The 20,871-nt window shown below is 39.9% G+C and overlaps 1 protein-coding gene across 1 annotated transcript in view; it reads right to left on the bottom strand.

Moving 5' to 3' along the window:
- Positions 1–484: 484 nt before the first annotated feature.
- The window catches only part of ube2f (ubiquitin-conjugating enzyme E2F (putative)), a 28,236-nt gene continuing 7,849 nt past the window's right edge, over positions 485–20,871 (bottom strand). Inside the window, exons 5-10 of the mRNA XM_034574032.1 lie at positions 17,354–17,421; positions 14,708–14,778; positions 14,236–14,293; positions 10,722–10,754; positions 9,926–9,988; positions 485–918 (exon numbers count right to left, since the gene is read on the bottom strand). Coding sequence (XP_034429923.1) covers positions 868–918; positions 9,926–9,988; positions 10,722–10,754; positions 14,236–14,293; positions 14,708–14,778; positions 17,354–17,421 — 344 coding nt within the window. The 3' untranslated portion in view covers positions 485–867. The remainder of the gene's footprint in view (positions 919–9,925; positions 9,989–10,721; positions 10,755–14,235; positions 14,294–14,707; positions 14,779–17,353; positions 17,422–20,871) is intronic.

Raw genomic sequence — 20,871 nt, 5'->3', positions numbered from 1 at the left:
AAGACAAAAGACAGTAAAGGAGAATAGGGGAACAGAGATGATCGCTGAACATAGTACAATACATTTGGCTGTGGTTTTAGTAATAGTACTTTATCCCACTGGGGCTGAAAATACAAAATAATTGTGTGTGTGTGTGTGTGTGTTTGTGTGTGTACATGCGAGAATAACAACTCAACGGGACAATGTGGTCATTCACATGCTGTCTAGTGGGGCAGGGGGTTGAAGGCTGTTCAACTTGAGTGTGTGTGTGTGTATTTAACAGACAAGAAATGCATATACATATATTCACGTCTTCTCACAGAATGTGACAGTGTCTGTGTGTGTCTGTGTGTCTGTGTGTCTGTGTGTCTGTGTGTCTGTGTGTGTGTGCTTGTGAACTCACATGCATTTTCTCTTTAGCAACACAAACATGGCAGGCACTGGAACAGAGAATTGATAGTAGCATATTCTTTCTCATGATTCATCAAATTTTAAAATAGCTTAATTTTATTTTGCGCTAGTGAATCTTCAGGTCCCACTCGTTGCCATGGCTCATTTCCGACTGGCGATCTTTCCACATGAAGACATTGTGGTCATTGTGAAACTCAACTCTTTAGGATAATCAAAGCATAAACTTCTTTTGTATGCAAGTCTTTTCTTAGCCACACATCTTTTTTCTCTTTTTTTTTTTTTGTTCCTGCAAGATGGTGATTATTGCAATCGGGTGAACGGAGACGCGCGAGGTGTCAAGAGGAGGAGGGGGGGGGGGGAGTCGTAAGTGTCACAGAGTCAGCTGTGGGTTCACACACATCGGGAAGTTGGCCAAGATAAGCAGAGGCAAGGTAGAGTAGTTTGGTTGATTGTTGCAGGCTGATGTTGGTGCTTCTATCATCTGGCATAGCGCTTGATGTAATCTTGAACCTTAGTCCGGAAATCCTCCTGGATAAGAGATAGAGAAACATAAAGAGGATGTGAGATACACAGCAAAAGTGAGAAATTACAATTGTATTTATAATATTCATAGAAGATCATTCTTCAGTTTCTGCTTTATCCAAGATGAAGCACTAAATACCTTTACATGTTGCTCAGCTCAAGGATATCCTGTGTGACACTACTTCACATTGCGATGATGTATTTCCAACTCATATCCCCTCTGGCCATGCATGCCCTCTCCTCCAGTGACCATGTTTTTCCTTCTCCTCCATCATGTCCCTTCTGATCATTCTTGGGCTCTTTCCACCCCCACCCCCCCTACCCTCCCTTTGAGGCTCCCTTGACCCATCTCAGTGACATCTGGCCCAATCGAGCTCCGTGTGTGACCTTTCTCTCCTTCCTCCTCAGTTGTGTCCATTATTTCTGCCTTCTGTCTTTTCTCTTTAACCACTTAGGCTGTTCTCAGGGGCAACATAATATCATGGATTTTGCTCAAAGGCTGCACACCAGCCTGCTTTTTGTTTGTCCTTTTCCGTTTTGTGAAAAGATTTCCTTTACTTGGACTTCACAAGAAAGTGCACAGCCAAGCAGAACTGTACTGTAGCTAGACATGTTGTAAATCATGGAAACGGTGGTAAATGGGGCCACTGGTCGCACACGACTGCAGTTATGGGGAGATTCTTTACAGGAATTAATGATGACGCAGTACAGAGGTTGGAAAACTGCTTTGGTAGAACCAGAGTACCCAAAGTCACGAGGGAAATTATATTTTCTAAACATTACTGATGTAATAGAGCATGTAGCCTCTCAGTGGTTGAGAAACTTTGACTCCAAGGAGCAGTTTAGTTTAGTATTAAATAAAAACTATTAATAAAAAGATTAGTATTGTTCTTAATGAATGGAATTTGAGTAATAGGCTAAATTGATAACATCATTTAATACCATCATGTCCACTGTTCCTGCTATCTAACATGAAATTTCACACACAAGTGGGCCACACTGACAAACTGATTCATGCCACCGTCATTTAATCACACACACATTGCTGGGACGTCTGTGGGGCCACTGGGATTTGCTCAAGAAACGGAGAACGTGAGGAAACCCACGAGTCAGTGGAAAGAGGGGGACATGCGCATGTGTTCGTGTATCTAGGACAGACAGGAATCCTGAAAAGCTGCCAGACTAAAACCTCAGAAGTGATGAGTTTGAGTATCTGTACAAAGAAGGATGACGGATCAGCTCTACTGCTGCTGAGCGATCTCTTCCTACAAGTACAAAGTATAGATATAAGTAAAGTGTGTTTTGACTATACAGATTGTATATTTTGAAGTGAACCTGCTATTTTGAAATGTGAAATAACAGGCTAGGTGAAGTGGAATTATAGATCGGCGGGAGTGATTATTCATCGTCAGCAGCGGTGCTCGTCTCACAGCTCTGACACAGCTGAGGCAATTGCAGAGGAGCGTGATGACACTGAAATGAAGAGAAAACTTCTTCATTTCATGGCCAGGTTCTGCCTCAGCAGTGCTCTCGTCTAATCTAATAATCTGATTAAATGCCATTTGAAAAGTCAGTGGTTCAAATAATGCAATGATGTTCTCTAACATATAAGCTCATTGCGGGATGTTTAATACAGAGCTGTGAGCAATGTGCAAATTAATATTCAAACACATTTCAGAGAACTGAAAAACAATGAAGACATAATGTGAATATATAGATAATACGTCAAGACAACACATTACTTCTTTATTTCTGTTGAACTGGATTAGAGTTAACGTGCTAATACTGGTGCATAAGCAGTCAACTTTAAGCAGGAGATTAAGTTATGAAGATTTGTCCGCAAGACATTGTGAATGTTGAATCTTGTGGCAATCATTGAATAGCTGACTAACTGCGAGGACTATACTGACTTACAGTAAGTATGCATCAGCAGTTATCCAAAGCTGAATTTCTTGTTTAACTAGAATGGCATTCAGGGGAGCAAACACCTCCACAAAGGCCCAACAGTCCCCTTAAAAAAAACACATTTATTCAATTTACCCAAATATATACTCTGGAATATATACATCACTTGTAAATATAAGATTTTAGTCCATCTGTCACTTTTTATGCGCCTGCCTGTCTTTCTGCCATCTTTTGCCTCGATTTATAGAACACAATAATATACAATGTAGTGGAGAAATTACAGAGAAGAAGGTTTGCAGGGCTGACAGAGACCACAGAGGAAGCAAAGTTAAATAAACACTACAGGGCGTCTTGTGTAGCTCTAGCTTGGCCCAATTAAGCCCCTTCACATACATTCGTAAGTCAGAGCAAACACACTGACATAGATCACACAGCATTAAGTTTAAAAGCTGTTCAAAATAGCCCCAATTAAGACGTCCAACACAGATATGAATTGCAGAGTAGGATAAAGGGTGAAATAAAGTAGGAATACAAATGTAAAGAGTGACACATACATCTGAAGGATTAGATCATTCTATTTATGTCATCACACATAAATGTTAGAGAAAAATGTACATGAATTTACCATTTTTCTTACTTTGCCATTCCTTTTCTGTCCTAAAGCAGAAAACTGTCTGAGACTGCAAATTACTTTCATTAGTTTGAAGAACCCAAGTAAACTGCAGTCCATTAAAAACTTTGTAAGACGAGACTTTGTTGGCTCTGTTTCACCCACGAAAAGGCAATTAACTCTCCTCTCCTCCAGCAATCTGTACAAGTAGTCAAAATATGTGCCACCATCAGGGGGAAGGGGATGCAAATTAAACCCTGTGGGTACCAACAATTCTGCTTAAAGTTGAAAACTGCGGTGTAAAAGCCACAGGATGTATTCTGCACTGCCAAGGGAAAACCCAAGGGGAGAGGAGAGGTGTGAACAGGAAGAGGAAGAGAGAAGAGAGAGATGACAGGGGGATGCAGAGGTGTGGAGGCCATGAGAGCAGCGGAAGGTGTTTTCACACTTGGGCTGACAAAATAATCTTTTCAGAGTTCTGTAGAAGAGAAAATGTAGCTGAACATCCAGGTGTGATCCAGAAAAGTGGTTTAACCTCAAAATTGTGTGAGGTGCATCAATAGACTGTATATAAAGTTGGATGACACGTCTCCACTTCCTCCCACTCGAACGCTCTTGCATATTTGGAGCAATGCGAGTGAAGCGAATGTTACAAGCCAAAGGTCGCTTCATCCTCTAAGGCTGCATATTCAAATTGTTGTAGAGCGTATTCCATAAACTGCTGTAGTACCTGTAGATTTACCATTAATTACTCAGTCTTGCATCAAATTAAAAAGATAATCGAATTGAAAATTAATGATATTACTGATGTTTGCAGTCACACTTTATTTATCACATGTTTAATGTTCATAAATTCAGATTTAATGAGGTTGGTTTTACTTGCACCAAAGTGAATGAGTCACCACTTTGGAGTCATTATGATGATAATGTGGTGCTAATATATTATTTAGAATTAATTTTAATATAATTTATGATTTCATTATTTTTGCCTGTACAAAAGAATCAACATTAAATAATAGATATCTTCATGTTAACAAAAGCCAACTTTGAAATGGTTTAGCTCCTCTTTTTAGTCTAATTATTTTTGAATGTTCAGATGATTCTGAAATACTGGCTCCATAAGTTTACATCATTCAATTAAAATTATGGCTGGAAGGACGGATTTTCTGTGCTGAGGCATTTAAATGTTTGATATTTATTATTTCAGCTATTCGGGCTCCGGCAGCCCTTCAAGTGTCGGAGGCTTCAGCTAAATTAACACACACATGACAAGGTAATTGTGAACAACTCTGCCAGTAACTACTCTGCAGTCACTTAAATCTCTCCACTGACACGTGTAAATACAGGTTCAGTGTAATATCCTCAAGGACATTCACACAACAGCGCTGCTGAAAAAACACAATCCTGAAGACTATGTATGTGTATGTGGCCATAACCTGTGAAGCTAAAATCTGATTTAAAGCCAAATATCAGCTACGGTAGTCTTTATAATTACGGCTATACAATCTCTTTTAAGTGCTGTTGGATGCTAAAGGGTAAAATGCACCTCCAGAGTTTTAAAAACGAAGATGGGGACAGTAGTGTTTCCAAATTTCAGTTTTAGGGTCTCAACACGTCTGTAGTAGAGTGGACACCAAGTGTAAATGTGGGAGAAATTGATGTCTTTTAACTTGTAAAAGCAGAAGTGTGGATGCATCCATAGTCGTTAAAATAAAGCAGCGAGGTAGAGAACAGATGTGAAGAGTTGTTGCATTGCTCTCTGTCGCAATTTGCATTAACAATACCACGGCCTCAGTCTTTCCAGGAAATGAATGTATTGGGATTGCCCACCACCTCATCAAGAGGACAAGCGTGATTGTATTTTGGTGTGGCGGCTTTATCTGGTGACAACAAGTTAGGACAAAGAAAAATTCATAAAAACAAGAGAGGGAAATCCCAACAGTGCTCTTGTTTGAGTCTGCATGTCTGACCAATAGGCAGGGACATGACAGAATAGGGACAAACCACAATGAGGTGGCTGCAGCTGCACTGTTGAACTCACCAGACATAAGACAAGTCTATTTTTTGCTTGGCTTCTATATTTCACAGGTTTTAAAACAATGAGACCTTTATTTTCACTTCTATCACCTTCCTCCTTATGACTAGTAATGAAGCAGAATTTACAGAGCCACAATGAGCTCACAGCTACAACTGGACATTTAATTACGTCTCAAAAAAACATTAATGAAAAATTTAAAGGCAAGTACCTAAGGGAATGAGAGTAGATTACTAATCAGTGAACATGGTTGTTTTTGTTTGGTGCAGACCTTCTGTGACTCATGCACAACAGTGAGGCCTCTTCTACCTTTGCTGCTCTAAAGAATCCCATCAGGACCACAGCAGAAAACTGATAAGATGAAAGCAGAAGAGATAAGGAGACAGTACAGGGAGTGTGTGTGTGTGTGTGTGTGTGTGTGTGTGTGTGTGTGTGTGTGTGTGTGTGTGTGTGTGTGTGTGTGTGTGTGTGTGTGTGTGTGTGTGTGCGTGCGTGCGTGTTTGAAATGATTTACTATTGACTGAACAGGCTCAAATGCTTCAGCTAGCCGAGGACACAAGAGATTGAGTATGTAATAGATAGAAAGGTGTTCTCTCAAATCAATCAGCAATCAGTGATGTAGAAAAAAATTGAGAAATGCAGAGTGGGATCATGGGAAACACGAACAAACCATCCCAGGTTCCATTCTGTTGCTGTTTTTTTGCTTTCAGAGAGGTGCAGGTGGTCAATATCACAGTAGGTAACATGTGATTATCTGTTCAAACGCTGAGGTGTGTGTTTGTGTGTGTATGTTCATGTTTCCGTGCACATCTGCCATTTTATGGACATGACATTTAAATAATGGCCCATGTGTTAATGCAGGGTGTTGTGTTAAACTTTAACCAAAGTGCATCTTACCCTTTAACAGTTAAAGGGTAAGATGCACTTTGGTTCTCCCTGCTCACCAGTCTCTGCTGCCTATAAAAACAAAATATGTCATGCACTGTATTTAATATTCTTTATAGGAACTGTACAACTTTTAAATTTGTGAAATATGTTTTCCTCTTCTCTGACACCTGCACCTGTATAAGCTAATACAATAAAAAGCCCTTATTCTCCTCCTGTCTCTGTGGAGTTTAATATGTTTTTGGTGGTGACACTTGGTCAGAGAAGTGCAGATATTAGACTTATAAATATTATTTTCTGAGGCCATTGTAAGTGGGGAGGTTGCATGGGACCTTTCTTTATTTCCCCTTTGCACAAAACACAAACCGTTTGTCTTCATTTAAAACATAAAACATTGTGGCAAATAACAGATAAAGATCTGGCTATGATATCAAGCACACCACCAAACCTTCAGCTCATACCACCCATACATAGTTATGGAGCCTTACACGACAATAACTTGTAGTGATATTAATTGCTTATAGCTGTGTCCCAATTACATTATCATAAGGTTTTAACAATTAGTGCAGAAAATCAGCACATTTGACCTTTTCACAGTCAATGGGAAATCCATCATCCTGACTATTTTTATCAATAGTGAACGCGCTTTTTTACAGCGCGTTCACGACAATCGCAAGGAAACCACATTTTCCAGTTTAGGGTTCTATGCACTGAGTCGAGCTTCACTGAATTTTGAACAAACAGGTGAACAGCTCTTTACGCAGCAGCAGCAGCTTCAGGGTTCTGGGGACTGAGTCCAGCAGCCGCTCTTGACTTGCCACAGCTCAATCACTGCACGTCGCTTTTACAGTTCAGAAAGAAAAGCTGCAATCAGCATCACCACAGGGTAAAGTGAACAGCCCATTGCAAACAGGCAGCTTTAGAACAGGCACCGCACTACTTCTAATGCTATGGGCAGACCTGATCACGATTTACAGATTAAACTGGATATGTGCATTTCAAAGCTCAGTATTGATCAGCAGTGATAAGCAGGGTATTCTCTGATTTCATTGAATTCACTGTGAGATGAATATGACTGCAGAGGGACTGTAAATAATCTGTGGCATTTAAATTGTTACATTCATGCGCATGTAAACACAGCTCGTGTTCCTTCAAGCTGATTAGCCCATTCCATATTTGTATCTGTACACACACACACACACACACACACACACACACACACACACACACACACACACACACACACACACACACACACACACACACACACACACACACACACACACACACACACAGACACAGACAAAAATAATCTCTCGCAACTAACAGCAGTGCAACACCGCAGTAACCAACTAACTATTCACATACCACAAACACTCCCCAAATAGCCCATGAGAGTGTTTCCTTTCAGCCACTTTATCCTGTAAATGTACTCAGCGAGCAGCCACAAAAGGAGTTCCACTTCAAACGCCTCAACACACACACACACAAACACACACATCCACATACATAAACATGGACGCGTGCTGACACACAAACTCCCACGGATCCACCCCCACTTACAGCCGACGTTGATTACAGCGGCCTGACTCAGTGACTCAGTGGGAGTGGGTCATGGTTGGATGACTTCCTGTTTTCAGTTGCTGTGACTCCAGAGAACCACGACAGCACAGCGAAGCAGCGCCACGACTTCCAGAAAATGTATTTTTACGTTTGCCAAAAGTGAAAAAATGCTCATCTTTTATTTATGTCGATCTTGTAAACTCAAAACTGTTTGTCTCTCTCCACAAGTGATGAGTTTATCCCTGAGGTTAATCCTTCACTTTAACATCTGCTTCAACAGCCTGAGAAATGAAGTGTCAGGCATTCTTTACTTGCTGTGGAGTCATTAAGAGGTTTTTCCTCACCATGCAAATTGTTTTTTTTGCTCCTCGGTCGACGAGCTCATTTTGTCATTTTCTAGTTTTCCTGTGCACACCTGCCTTCTTTAAAATATATAATGTTTATTGCCTCATTTTATCTTCTTATATGTTATATATCTTATGATGTTCCTCACTTGCAGTTACCTATTCACTCCTCATATTGACGGACAGCTCTGCCTCAGTCTGTGGCAGCTCTCAACTCTCAGATCCCATCAGACCTGGTTTTTAACATCCGTCCTAAATGATTCCATCAAAAGCATTTTTCCAGCTATTTGATAGGCTGATTGTGGCTGTGAGGAAATATATGAATATGTACAAGCAGAAAATACTGTAGTAAAATTAATGCTTTATGATTATTTCTGAGAGATTTTGGCTCATTAATAATCTAATCAGAGTTTCTGACTCAAAAATGAGGGATCTTTTGTATTTGCTTTATAAAAGGCCCATTGACACTCTACTCCTACATCTGTGACAAGTGACTCATTCAAACAAGTATAACTCTAAAACTCGCTCTCTCTCTCTTTTCCCCTCTCAAAACACAGAAAGAAAAACTCTTTCACATCTACTAAGGGTCACATGGCAGCCATTATTACGCACTACTGACTGTACCAGTGCATCATGGGAAAGTGTTTGTGCAAAGTGCAAAAGGTCAAATATTGTACTTAAAAATGCTTTCAGCTCAACACAGGCACAGCTATTCCCCTGGTTAGCAGGCTCCCTGCAGAGTTACATTAGTTTGGTTGGAAATCCAAGAAAGAAAATATTGTAAGCAAACCGAAGAAATTCAGCCTCCGAACACTATGACACAGTCTGATGTACCGATAAATAATTGAATGAAAGAGAGCTGATGCATGAGATAGAAATTAATTGGCGATGATAAGACAACTGAGGTGAGATAGAGGAAATAAATTAAAAAAAAATAAGCCAGGGTGCCTATTTTTGAGAAACAAATTGAATATTTGATTTGCTAAGAGGAAGTCTTCCATTCAACCACTTCCCCCTCAAACTCAACACTATCCTGTAAGCCAAAAATAAAGGTTGACAAGACCCAGGTCAGTTTCAGCGAATCCCAGATGAAATATACTTAAAGTTACAGTTCAGACAAACCGCGGGCTTACAAATCTGTACACATACATTTGGAAATAACCAACTCAGGAAAGAGTAGCAAGGGTTGTGAGAACTAAAGAGACCCAGTTTAGTTTAGTCCTGATTTGACTTACAAATTGCAAAGCCTGCTGTCTGCTGCAGAGCCACTGAATTAAATAGTTGCGCATGAATTCAGTGCCTTTTCTAATAACACCTGTTCCGTGCACGATACAATGTCATTGGCATTCTCTGCTCGGAAAAAGGCTGCTATGTGGTCTTTGTGTTGAGCCTGATTAAAGCACATGATTCCCTATAGGCAAGTAGTGCACACACAGCGTCAGTGAAAGCTTCAGCTCCTGCAGCAGCTCCATGTCCTATCCAAATACATTTACTCTGCAGGCTATCAGCAGCAGGTAGGGTATGAATACGATTATGGACACTGTCAGAAAGTCGTAGATACTTTGGGGAGAATTTACTAATCTGAATGTAAATGACTAGGGTGACTGTTTGTACTGAATCTACTCTGTGTCTGTTGATGAAACAGAACTGAAGACGAGGTTTGAGTCTCACCTTGTCCTTCAGATGATGTTCTGCCGCATCGATGTTCAACGGGTCGTCAAAGTTCAACAGGTCCTGCAGCAGAGACCAGGAGGGAGAGGATGTGAAGAAAAACATGTACAGAGAGAAACAGTAAAAACAGCAAACCCGAATCACAGTGTGGAGTTAAAATCATGAAACACCAGCGATTGATCGAGGACAGCATGTCCCAAAAGTTTACTCGTTTTACTGCAGAACTTTTCAAGGTTCAATAGCTCTATTAATTGTGCACATTTCCCCCCCAATAACTGATAAAACTTGCCCATTTCAGCAATATTTACTTGCTGCAATGTCACCATGGATTTTGAACTGCAACAAATAAAACAGCATAATTAAGCTGTTGCCTTAGAGATGTTGTGCACAACAAGTGAGGCAAGAGGCAGAGTGTTAATAGAGATAACAGGGAACATGGCCTGAGAGGTTGTTTCCTGATTAAGAGGGAAGATTTGGGGCATTACCGTGCATCAATGCAGATTACCATCACCATTATCATCATGGAAACAGTGCTGACCTCAGGGTGAGTATGGATACTTGCAATGCAGTTGATGAGAAATTTATAGAAGCTTGCATTGAGGAAAATAAGCGTATTTTGGACTTCTGATCTGATTGCTTTGAGCTGCTTCATTGCTGCTTGCTTTGATATCAAAAAACTAAATGCACTTACCATTGCAAACATAAAGTTTTAAATGTTCCTAAAACCAGAGTTTGATTTAATAAATAAGTTTTGAACAACATAGTCGTGTTAATGAGGCAGAAAAGTTAAACTTACAGTAAACAAGGAGTTCAATCCCCAGACAACGTCCTAGAAAAAGCAAATGAAAAAAGCATTAATGGTCAAATGTTAGCAATCAATATAAATCTCAAAACACAATCTAATATAAACTTGATAATACACTGTTGTCACAAGGGAGCTGCGTAGAACTCAATGAAACACTAAAACTGTTAATACACTCGAGCTGACAACACTGTACCATGATGTTCATTTATATGTACACAACCTTAAAGTTAGGAATGTGAATCACTGCTAAAAGAATAGTGGCCGAACCAGTAAGAGCAACTATAATCATCACTGTCAGCCCACTTTAAAACTATATATCCACCTAATAATCTGACAAACTTTCCAGTGTATCAGATTGTATTTGCAGTAACTAGATCCCTCTGCCATAACCTTAATGGGAATTGTTGAATTTCTACATTCCCCACAGCAGTAAAACAAAAGATGTGATTTCAAAATGCATCGCAGCATCAGATCCATGAGTCTGCTCCCAGTAGGGGCCATGGGACTCTTTAATGAACCACTGTAGCGTGCACTAGGAGACTCCACAGTGGGTCTGGCAATAGCTACAGGCTGTAGAGCCCAGCGCATCGGAAGAACAAAGGAAGCATCAGAATCACCTTTTATCACTGCAGCTTCACCACTTTCATTATCCTGCTCTTTTTTACTTACAGGAATAGTCTGGAGAAATTCAATTAAGAGCAGCAGTGAGTGAGTATAATGGAGCGCTGAGAGACACCACAAAAGACCAACTAAAAAGAGCAGCTTTATTTCACTGCACTCTGCTACTAACAACTTTCAGCTGGTCGGCAAATTTCAAGTAAATAGTTTCAGGGCTTGTGTTCAATTATTCATCATTACACACACAAACGAAGTGTTGAGACCGCTTCTTTTGCACACTTGTGCCGCAGATTTAATTGTCGATGGATACAACTGCCAATTTCGTGTTATTTGCTTATTTAAAGTCAGACTCTTGAACGACTCAGTTTGAGCAGTTTAACTCATTCTTCCTAGGATTGTACCGCACGATGATTTTGAGTGCCACAGCAAAGGGTGTGAATACTTTTGTAAATCACATCTTTTGACGTATCCCCCCCTCAGCCCACCTGCGGCCTGTCAAAACCACCTCAAAGATTTTACCATACTTGGCTTGCAGTCACTCCGTTGCCCATGAGAGTTCACGCTGTGCATGTTCAGTGGATAATCCCAATAATCAACCTGCATTGAAAGGCCAGGCCAACCTCAGTCCTCAGCACATTGGACAGTTTGTCGACTGTTTTTATTCAGAAAGAGATCGGTTGGGTTAATCTGGTGAATGTCTATTACCTGTGAAACCCATCGTGGACAAAACCCACTTAAAGGGCACTGATGTCCCAGGATTTGTTATAGTATTAATTATTATTGTAGGTCATCCCTATCTTAACAATTTACACAAAATTCTAATTGTTTTCATCTTGTCATTATGGATTAATTCGTTTAGACTGTAGCTATAAAACCAAAATGTAAAAGCATCAACACAACAGGAAACCCCTTCAGGAATTGTGTATTTTTTTTTTTTTTTACTGCATTTAGTGCCATAAACTATCCAAATGTGAAACTGTGCATTGTGATGAAATTACCCTGTGAGGCATTATTGTAATGGCATTTTATGTGAGACAGTGTGTGTGTGTGTGTGTGTGTGTGTGTGTGTGTGTGTGTGTGTGTGTGTGTGTGTGTGTGTGTGTGTGTGTGTGTGTGTGTGTGTGTGTGTGTGTGTGTGTGTGTGTGTGGGTTAAAGTAGAGAAGAGTGGCGACCGGCGAAGAGAGACAGCATCACCCACTCAAAACTAAAACAATCCTTTCTGACTCACAGCTTTTGCAGTTACTTTTTCTCACACATTTCTGTGCACCTGCAGTGACACTCGACGACACATGAACCCGTTCCCAACCAACTCTCACACTTATAAACAAATGTACACTTACAGTGAAGTAAACAAGTGACAGACGACAAATCAAATGTGTGAGAGGTATAGAGACGGGTGGTCACAAAAAAGCAGAATATTGAAAAAGAACACGTCTCTGAGCAACAGCGAAAGGCCACTGCAGGTTTAAATCTGAAACATGAATTATTTCAGATAATTAGTTGGAATTTCTATATATATATATTTAGTATATTTATGTATGAAAAGAAAGAATGTTGTGCCTGATTTACAGCTGCAGAGAAAGAGGAGTAATGTCGCCAGAATCTTGTGATGCAAATGACATCCAGAGCTATTAGAGAACCAATTTGCATTATCATTTGTTAATTTAAATAGATTTAAAATCAAATGAAAATGGGTTAGGTCCAAAGTTGATTACGCTTTTAATAGCCACTGAATCTCCAGGCCTAAGTCTGTAGCAAGCTGAACACTGTTGACGCCTATCTGAGTTTTCACACTGAGCTGCTACAGTAGCTTTAATTCATGTACGTGTGCAGTGAAACGTGCAAATAACATGATAGATACAATGCTGGAGAGTGTGTTTCCTGAGCGTGACTATGTGCTCACTGGTTTTTATTGCTATAATGAACACAAACACACACGCCAAGATAAGCACTCACAATGTATGCAAAGCTGCTTTCCTTGCAGTGCCTTCTTATGGAGCCAAGGGAAGAGAGGCTTTCACAACAACATGAACACACAACTGAGGCTGAAAACACATTGATGTGCATTTCAGAATAAGGACTTGGGTTTCATTTCAAAATGTGGTTAAATTAATATTGCACGAGTGTATTTTGATTTCATGCATCTCTATTTCAGCCACAGAATTGGAGGTGCTCCGATGACAAATACGAGGACTGATACAGCAGTACGTGATAAAACGATACTTATTATTTGACACGATGTACATTTCATTAGCAGGAAATGTCAGATCTATTTCAGGCATACAGTACAGTAATCCATGACAGTCATCTGGAGAAGGTGAATGAAATATAAGGCTGTGTGGGAATAACTTTCTGTGTACACAACTTCTGTTTGACTTCAAATCTCGCCATAAAAAACTAAGATAATCGCACATTGGTTACAAACGCGGAACAGCTGATTACATGGCATCAATATACCTGTCACAACACTGCTTTGGTATTTTAAACCTGGTGTGAACAGACTTTAATCCAGTAATCCTCTGTTTTTATCATTACAGCAGCGTTAATGCTGCATTAAATCAGAGGTTATAATGAGATCAAACATTGCAACCTGTTCACCCTCATCATGAAGAGAAGAAAGAAAACAATATTTTTCAAACATTTACAGAATAATGAATACAAAGTTATTCTGTTTTAATGATGGCAAACAAACCTTATTATTTTTTGCTAGTAACATGTGTCATTGTGAACCTACACATTAAACTAAAATACAGTTTGTCACATGGACAATTTCAGCTAAAATCATCACCTCACCCAAAATGCCCACATCCAAAAATCACCAAGGAGTTTTAGAAAATAACCAGTTTTTTAATAAAGGCACATAATCTTTAATAAATGTAATATTACCTTTAATGTTCTAGTGGGGGCCCAGCCTGTACCATCAATAGAGTGTTCCCGCAATAAGCTGCAGAAAAAGAAAAAAAAAATCACAGTTAGTGGCGGCTCGTCATTACACCGTGTTTCTGCAAATGTAAGAGATTGCCTAAGGTCATGAGTTCCAAAATCCCTGTTGGTAAAACCAGGCACAAACCTACACCATCTTTGAGACTGGCTAAAAGGTTATTGTACCCCACACACACACACCCCCACACCCCCACACACACACACACACACACACACACACACACACACACACACACACACACACACACACACACACACACACACACACACACACACACACACACACACACACATCTTTCTGTTACTTTTCCCATCAATTTCTTCGCAGGAAGAACAGTGTCTTACAAAATAAAGATGAACAATTGTGATGAAGAGAAAAAGAAGCTGCAGGGGGAAGAGTGTGAAGCAGAATTACCTCAAACAGATCTCTCCGTTCTCTGTGATGTTAGGATGCCATATTCTGGTCAGACATCGCACTTTAGGAGGCTGGACATTAATACAGAGAGAAAAGCAATTGTTAACATGTTTTTAGTACTAAAAATTAACAAATAAAAATAACCTGTATTTACAGCTGCTTTGCAAGCTGAACATTCAGCCCCAGCCCGTCGTCAGAGGCCAGCATTAAAGTTTCATCATTCATTAGTGATCATGTAGTGATATACAATCAATTTAAAATTTTAAACAAAGCAGTGAATTAGAGACAGAGATTTTTGCTAATGAGAGATTTAATTATTTTATTTGTGGGAACCCTCCAATTGTGGGGTGTAGATTTTTGGACAAATGTCAATTTCAATACTTATAATCATATAGTCATTGCTATGTGGTTTGTAAGCTACATCAATACAGAACCCATCATGTACCAATTTTATTGACATTTTCGAGACAGTCTTTTTTAAAATAGCAAAAAGCAAAGATAAGCTCCTTCATGGGAAGTCCTTACTGACCAAACATCAAACATTAATGAAATCTGTCAAGTCAAGTCTAGTTTGCCATGTTTGAACTGCTACGCTCATAATTTGTAACATTAACATCTGTTAACATCAGCCTCTCAGACCACGATAGAGAAATATTTGGTATTTTTTTTATGTCTCAGCTGAAATGGCATTTGTGGGGCCTTGTGTGTTTAGTGAATCTCTGCATTTTGCAACAGGGTGGTTCAAAGGACAGCAGAGCAGAGCTGTTATGTTCCATGCCAACAAAAGTCACATTGACTCTGGTTACATGGGGGCTGCATCAGAGATGGAGGGAAAAAGGGAAAGGTACACCACATTAAAAAAGCAAGAAGGAAGGGTCACATTTGCATAATCCTATTTTCCGTGTTTGTCAAATGTTACAATTTCCAAAACCTTTAAATGGCATCACACCTCGGTACATGTCAAAACCGCTTGGCCACAAACTCCATTAATGTGGATTATCTCTAGTCAATCACTGGTCAAAAAACCCAGCGAAACCCACAATCTTTATTTTTACATTATCTGTTTCATCCACTCCAATGGTCTCTAAAATGCTCCTTGTCAGGAAACACATTAGCTATAAGAGACCTAATACACATCTTGGTTCCTTATTTTGATTGTTCCTCGCTCCTTGATCCTCACTTGACCTGGAAAGCCTTCCTACATGTTGCACGCGGTTCCAAAGCAAAGGAGCAGGTAGGGAGAGAAGATACTCACTCTATTGCCATGTAGAGGAAATTCAGCTGAATGCCAATATGTGTAAATAGACGTCATAAGAAGCAGAGGTTGCCTGAGATGACTTGTCAGAGAAAAGGATGCCTCATTAGGCTAGAAAAATAATTCCATGTTTCCTCACTTGTCACATATTTTCTCTGGATCTCATCTCATGTCTTCAGCGAGAGAGAATAAGATGTAAGAAAAAAAAGACAAAACTGAGGGAAACATGGAAAGAATTAAGGGGATTGAGATGTACCGCAAGAATGCAGAACTCTTAGGGTCAAAGGGAAAGGATCCATTTACAGTTCTTAATTAAAATTAAAGCCACTGAATTTGGTGGTTAAAAATAAATATTCTATTTCTTAAAATTACTTATGAAAAACGTCAAATAACGATGACACCAAGCACACGTTTACTTTTTCCTGAATTGTAGATGCTTGAATCAGCCGACATCCAATTAATCACGGTGACTCACGGTGTCTTGAGAAGGGCTTCTGTCTGGGAAATGAACAATAAGCCCGAGTGGAGAGGTGAAGCCGTGTGTGCAGGAACCATCTCTCACTACAGACAGATGGTACAGCGAGCAATGTCTTCAAATAATATCTTGATATTTTTAGCCTTGATAAAATGGCTTTAGAAAAGGATTTTCTCAATCGAAACATCGCGGACGACAATTTTCAGTGATGACGACGAGTGAAACTCATCCTTTTATATCCTCGGGCTTTAGTCTCACACTGGTTTTGATCATTTATGTCTCCAGGGTAGAAGGTGAACCCAGTTTGGTTTCTTGCAGTCTGGAATTCTAATAAGCTTTTTGAAATTAGTCACTGGTCGTTAAAGGTAAGTCAGTAAACAGAAAGGAAACTTAACTTTAGCTCACATCAGGTCATATTCATTTCAAACAGACATGGTTGTTAGACTGATGATGAAGCAAATTACACTGTTCCCAGTTGACATTCTGAGATGTTGGGTCAATCAGATCGACTGCTAAGTGGAACTGATCGGCTTCGACCTCATTTAGTTCGTCCACAAAAGATAAGTGGAGATGGTGGTGAGATGGTTTCATAACAGCAGCGTTTAAGAGGCATTTACAGCTTCCGAGCCACAGCAGCTCAATGAGATGCCTTTAAGTGCTTCAATTGTCCATGTTCCAACTGACACAATTTCCCCTAGTGCATAGAGTTAAGTAAGTAAATGCCCAGAAAGAAAAAAATTTAAGGACCGGACGTTGTTCATTGTAGTGAACAAGAAGTCTCATAAACCTGGAAGAGAGGACTCAGGTAGGTGGGGCACCACAACTTTGTTTATAGACTGCTTCAAACCAAACAACAGGACAGAAGAAAACAGACAACAATCAAACATTCATACACAAAACACAGTGGACCACTCACCACCATGTTGTAGGCTTCGGGAACGTTGATTTCAAACTGAAACCGTCCACTTTGGTAGTAACCTTCGTCTGGAGGGAAACGGAGAAGGAAGGAAAGAGATTTTAACAATGTTTACACAACCATTTGTTTTATGACAAATATTACCAGATTTTCACTTGAGTTTTATTCACCCAAAAATCTAGAAATGCACAGTGCAGAAGGTCTTTCAATGGGGACGGCACAAGAAATATAGACGCTCTAGCTATAGAGGCCATCTTCATTATAATAATATTTTGTCGAAATACATGTATGCTTTATCCTTTTTTTGTTTTACAGAGCACTTTGTGTAGAGAACGCCAGCAACGCAGTGGTCTCGTTGAAATGAAGCTGTAGATTGCATCTGAACTCAATGTAACAGAACTCAGCAGAGATCGACCCGCTCAGCCGAGATCAATCACTCTGCACCAGGAGAATAAATGAGAGGATCAACTGGATGAATCGAACCTTAATCTCTGACGTCATCTCAAGGGAGCAGAAGCACGAGGTGTGACCTTTCAGTGTCACCACCTTCAGTAGACCGAACATAGCCCCATCTTAATTTTAGCTTCTCATCTCATAATGGCCGAATAACAGCACACAAACACACACAAATTGTTTCACTTTCCTTCTCATCCCCTCGGAGAACTCAAGCGCCAAAGTTTGAGTTAAGGCCTTCGTAATGGGGCGATCTAAACCCCACCTGATTCCATTCAGTGGAACAAAGACAGGTACGATTTAATTAGACCGCACAAACAGTCTCTCCTGTATAATAAATGAGAAGAGAAAGAGGGAGCGGGGCAGAGTGTGAAAAAGAGAGATTAACAAATGTCAAGTAGCAAAAAAAAAAAGGAAGAAAGAAAGATAAACAGCTCTAGCCTCAAGACCAGAGGATAATGATTACAGAAAGGATGAGACGACAAAAAAGGGGCAAAACAACAAATTATAGGAGGGGAGAGAAAAGCGGGAGACAAAGATCGTCTACTGACTAACAGCTGCAGTCAGAGGTCATAAATAATTCATGCTGTCTTCACTGCACTGCAACAATCGGTCTTTACTGTCACAAGACACTGGACACACACACAAAACTGAACTTTTAAGCAAATAAATTCTGCACTTAATTTGTTAGAGAGTCACTTTCAAATGACAGAGAGACACAAGTTGTCTAGTTCGTTTAGAAGTAAACCTACAAAGTTATCCCAAAATGTGAGACTGACGTTAATATGTAGCTAAATTTTAGCAAAGTTTGTTTATACATTTATTTACTTTTCAGCACGGATATGTCTACATGTATAAGATAATAAAATATGCTGCAGTGCATGTCACTGTGGTGAGAACTAAAAGCTCAATGCTTTGACATTTTCACAAGAAATTCTACAATAAAAAATAGGGCAGCAGAGTTTCTTCAGTATAAAATATTGTCTAACCACAAAGCTAAACTACATTCTGACTCTAACTTGAAGCTGTAAACTACTTTGCAGAGTTGAACTCCTGACGAGCGCGTAGCCTCTGCAGCCTCGTCTTGGCCGTCAACCAACAAAATAACACGCTGTGGTTGTTTATCGCACAACACCTCTCACTATTGCTGTTGGCGCAATCCTTTGTTTACCATGTTCATCTGTGTAACAATTCTAGAGGAAGCAGGGACATTAGCATACTAACTGAATAACCAGTGCTTCCCATTAATTACAGAGACTGTGACAGACTCTTTCCCCAGCAGACTCTCTCTCTCTCTCTCTCTCTTCTCTCCTCTCCTCTCCTCTCCCACACCCACACCCACACACACACACACAGAAACCAGACCAGTCTATCACAGTTGGATTGGCCTACTTGTAAGAGTTGGGACTGGCCATCCCTCCACCAACTTTGGTGCAAATCACTTCAGTACTTTTCACGTAATCCTGCTGACGAATAAATAAACAAAGCACGGGACAGACATGAGTTAAGAGATAAGCTCCCGGGCGGCAGTAATAAAGAAGGAGAAATAAAGGAGAAATAATGGAAAGAAGCGGTTCTGTAAGCCTTGATGTCAAGATGATGTTTTTTCGCACACTGGTTTAGGTATAAGGAAATATTGGACAACCTGCATCCTGAGGCAAGTTCCCTTTGAATTTCATTTTCCTGCCTCACCTCATTTACAATCTGTGCAAATGGAAGATTCTGTGTGGATAGGGTCGACTTTATAAACGGCTGTTTGTAAAGGAAATTTGTCAGCACAGTAATAGGAAAGTACTGCTTAGTACTTTTCTTAACTTGAATACTTTATTTCTGCAATAGATATGAAGGAATGTAGTTACCAGATACAAGTTTTAGTAAACTGAAACAGTATGTTCTCCTGTATGTGCATTATAGAGATCGATATGAAATGATATTCTCTGGATCTGATGCTACATTCTCACAATATACTTTATAAGGTTTGACTTTAGAGTAGCATGGTCTTTGTGTTAAGAACAGATGTACTGGTCACAAATAATGACGATCGATGAACAGACACCTTCCCGAATTTTAACTGGAGAGGAAACTGAGCAAGCAGGCAGGAAAGAGAGTAAACACAAGAGAACAGAAATTGCAAAAGAGAAAAGAGCGTGTCAAAGGTAATGAAAAGGGGAGATGGATGTGTGTGGGGGGTGGGGTGGGGTGGTGGGGTAGTTGAGGTATGGCAGACACAGCTTTTGAATAATTGAGCAAGTCTTCCTCTGAGAACTCAATCTCCTCATCAACTGGTCTGAAAGAACATGACACCGAACCTTTGCTCTAATTGCTGATCTTTGCTTTTTCTCTGCAGATTTTGCCGACAAAGGAGCTCGTGAGCTGTCCCAGAATCCGGGGAAACGCCGAGATGGATGAATCACAGGCAGCGGCGCCCGCAACACGAGGCCCAGCAGCCAGATGCTGTCAAATTATTAAGGTGTCCCATCATCATCTCGAAAATGTGTGCCAAAAGTTGCTTACAGCATTCGAACTCTCATAACAAATTGAACTCAACAAATGTATAAAAACTTAAATCATGGACTATCTGAACATAAGCAAAGCTCATAACTTTGAGAAATATAATTTACATGTGTTGTTTTACTTACGTATGACAATCATAGTTAAAGGTTGACCTACTGTGCTTGCTGTGTCTGTACTATAAGAAGATTAACAGGGTTATCACTTTATTAAGTGGTTTAGATAATGTGGCTAAAAAGCTGAAAAACACTATGTATTTTTTGGCCTGTCGGACTTCAATGAGGCAATGTTGTTATGTTTCCAGATGTTGATTATATACACACACATTTGTATATATATATAGAGAGAGAGAGAGTATAAACCAGAAAATTACACATACATTCAAAGTAGATTATTTGAGATGAGCTGAAATTTCTGCATAATTTTCCTCAACACATTCCTGGCGTCATATCTGGTCTGGTGTTATCGAAATTGTTCCTGCAAATATTCTCTACATGTTTCAACTGCACCCAATTACCAGTATCTAGCTTTGCTCCTTCCTTTCTTCAGCTCTC

This window comes from Hippoglossus hippoglossus, chromosome 21, assembly GCF_009819705.1.
Source record: "Hippoglossus hippoglossus isolate fHipHip1 chromosome 21, fHipHip1.pri, whole genome shotgun sequence".
NCBI classification, from domain to species: Eukaryota; Metazoa; Chordata; class Actinopteri; order Pleuronectiformes; family Pleuronectidae; genus Hippoglossus; species Hippoglossus hippoglossus.
Note: the sequence above shows the minus strand (reverse complement) of the source record. Positions and strands in the feature narration are given on the sequence as shown.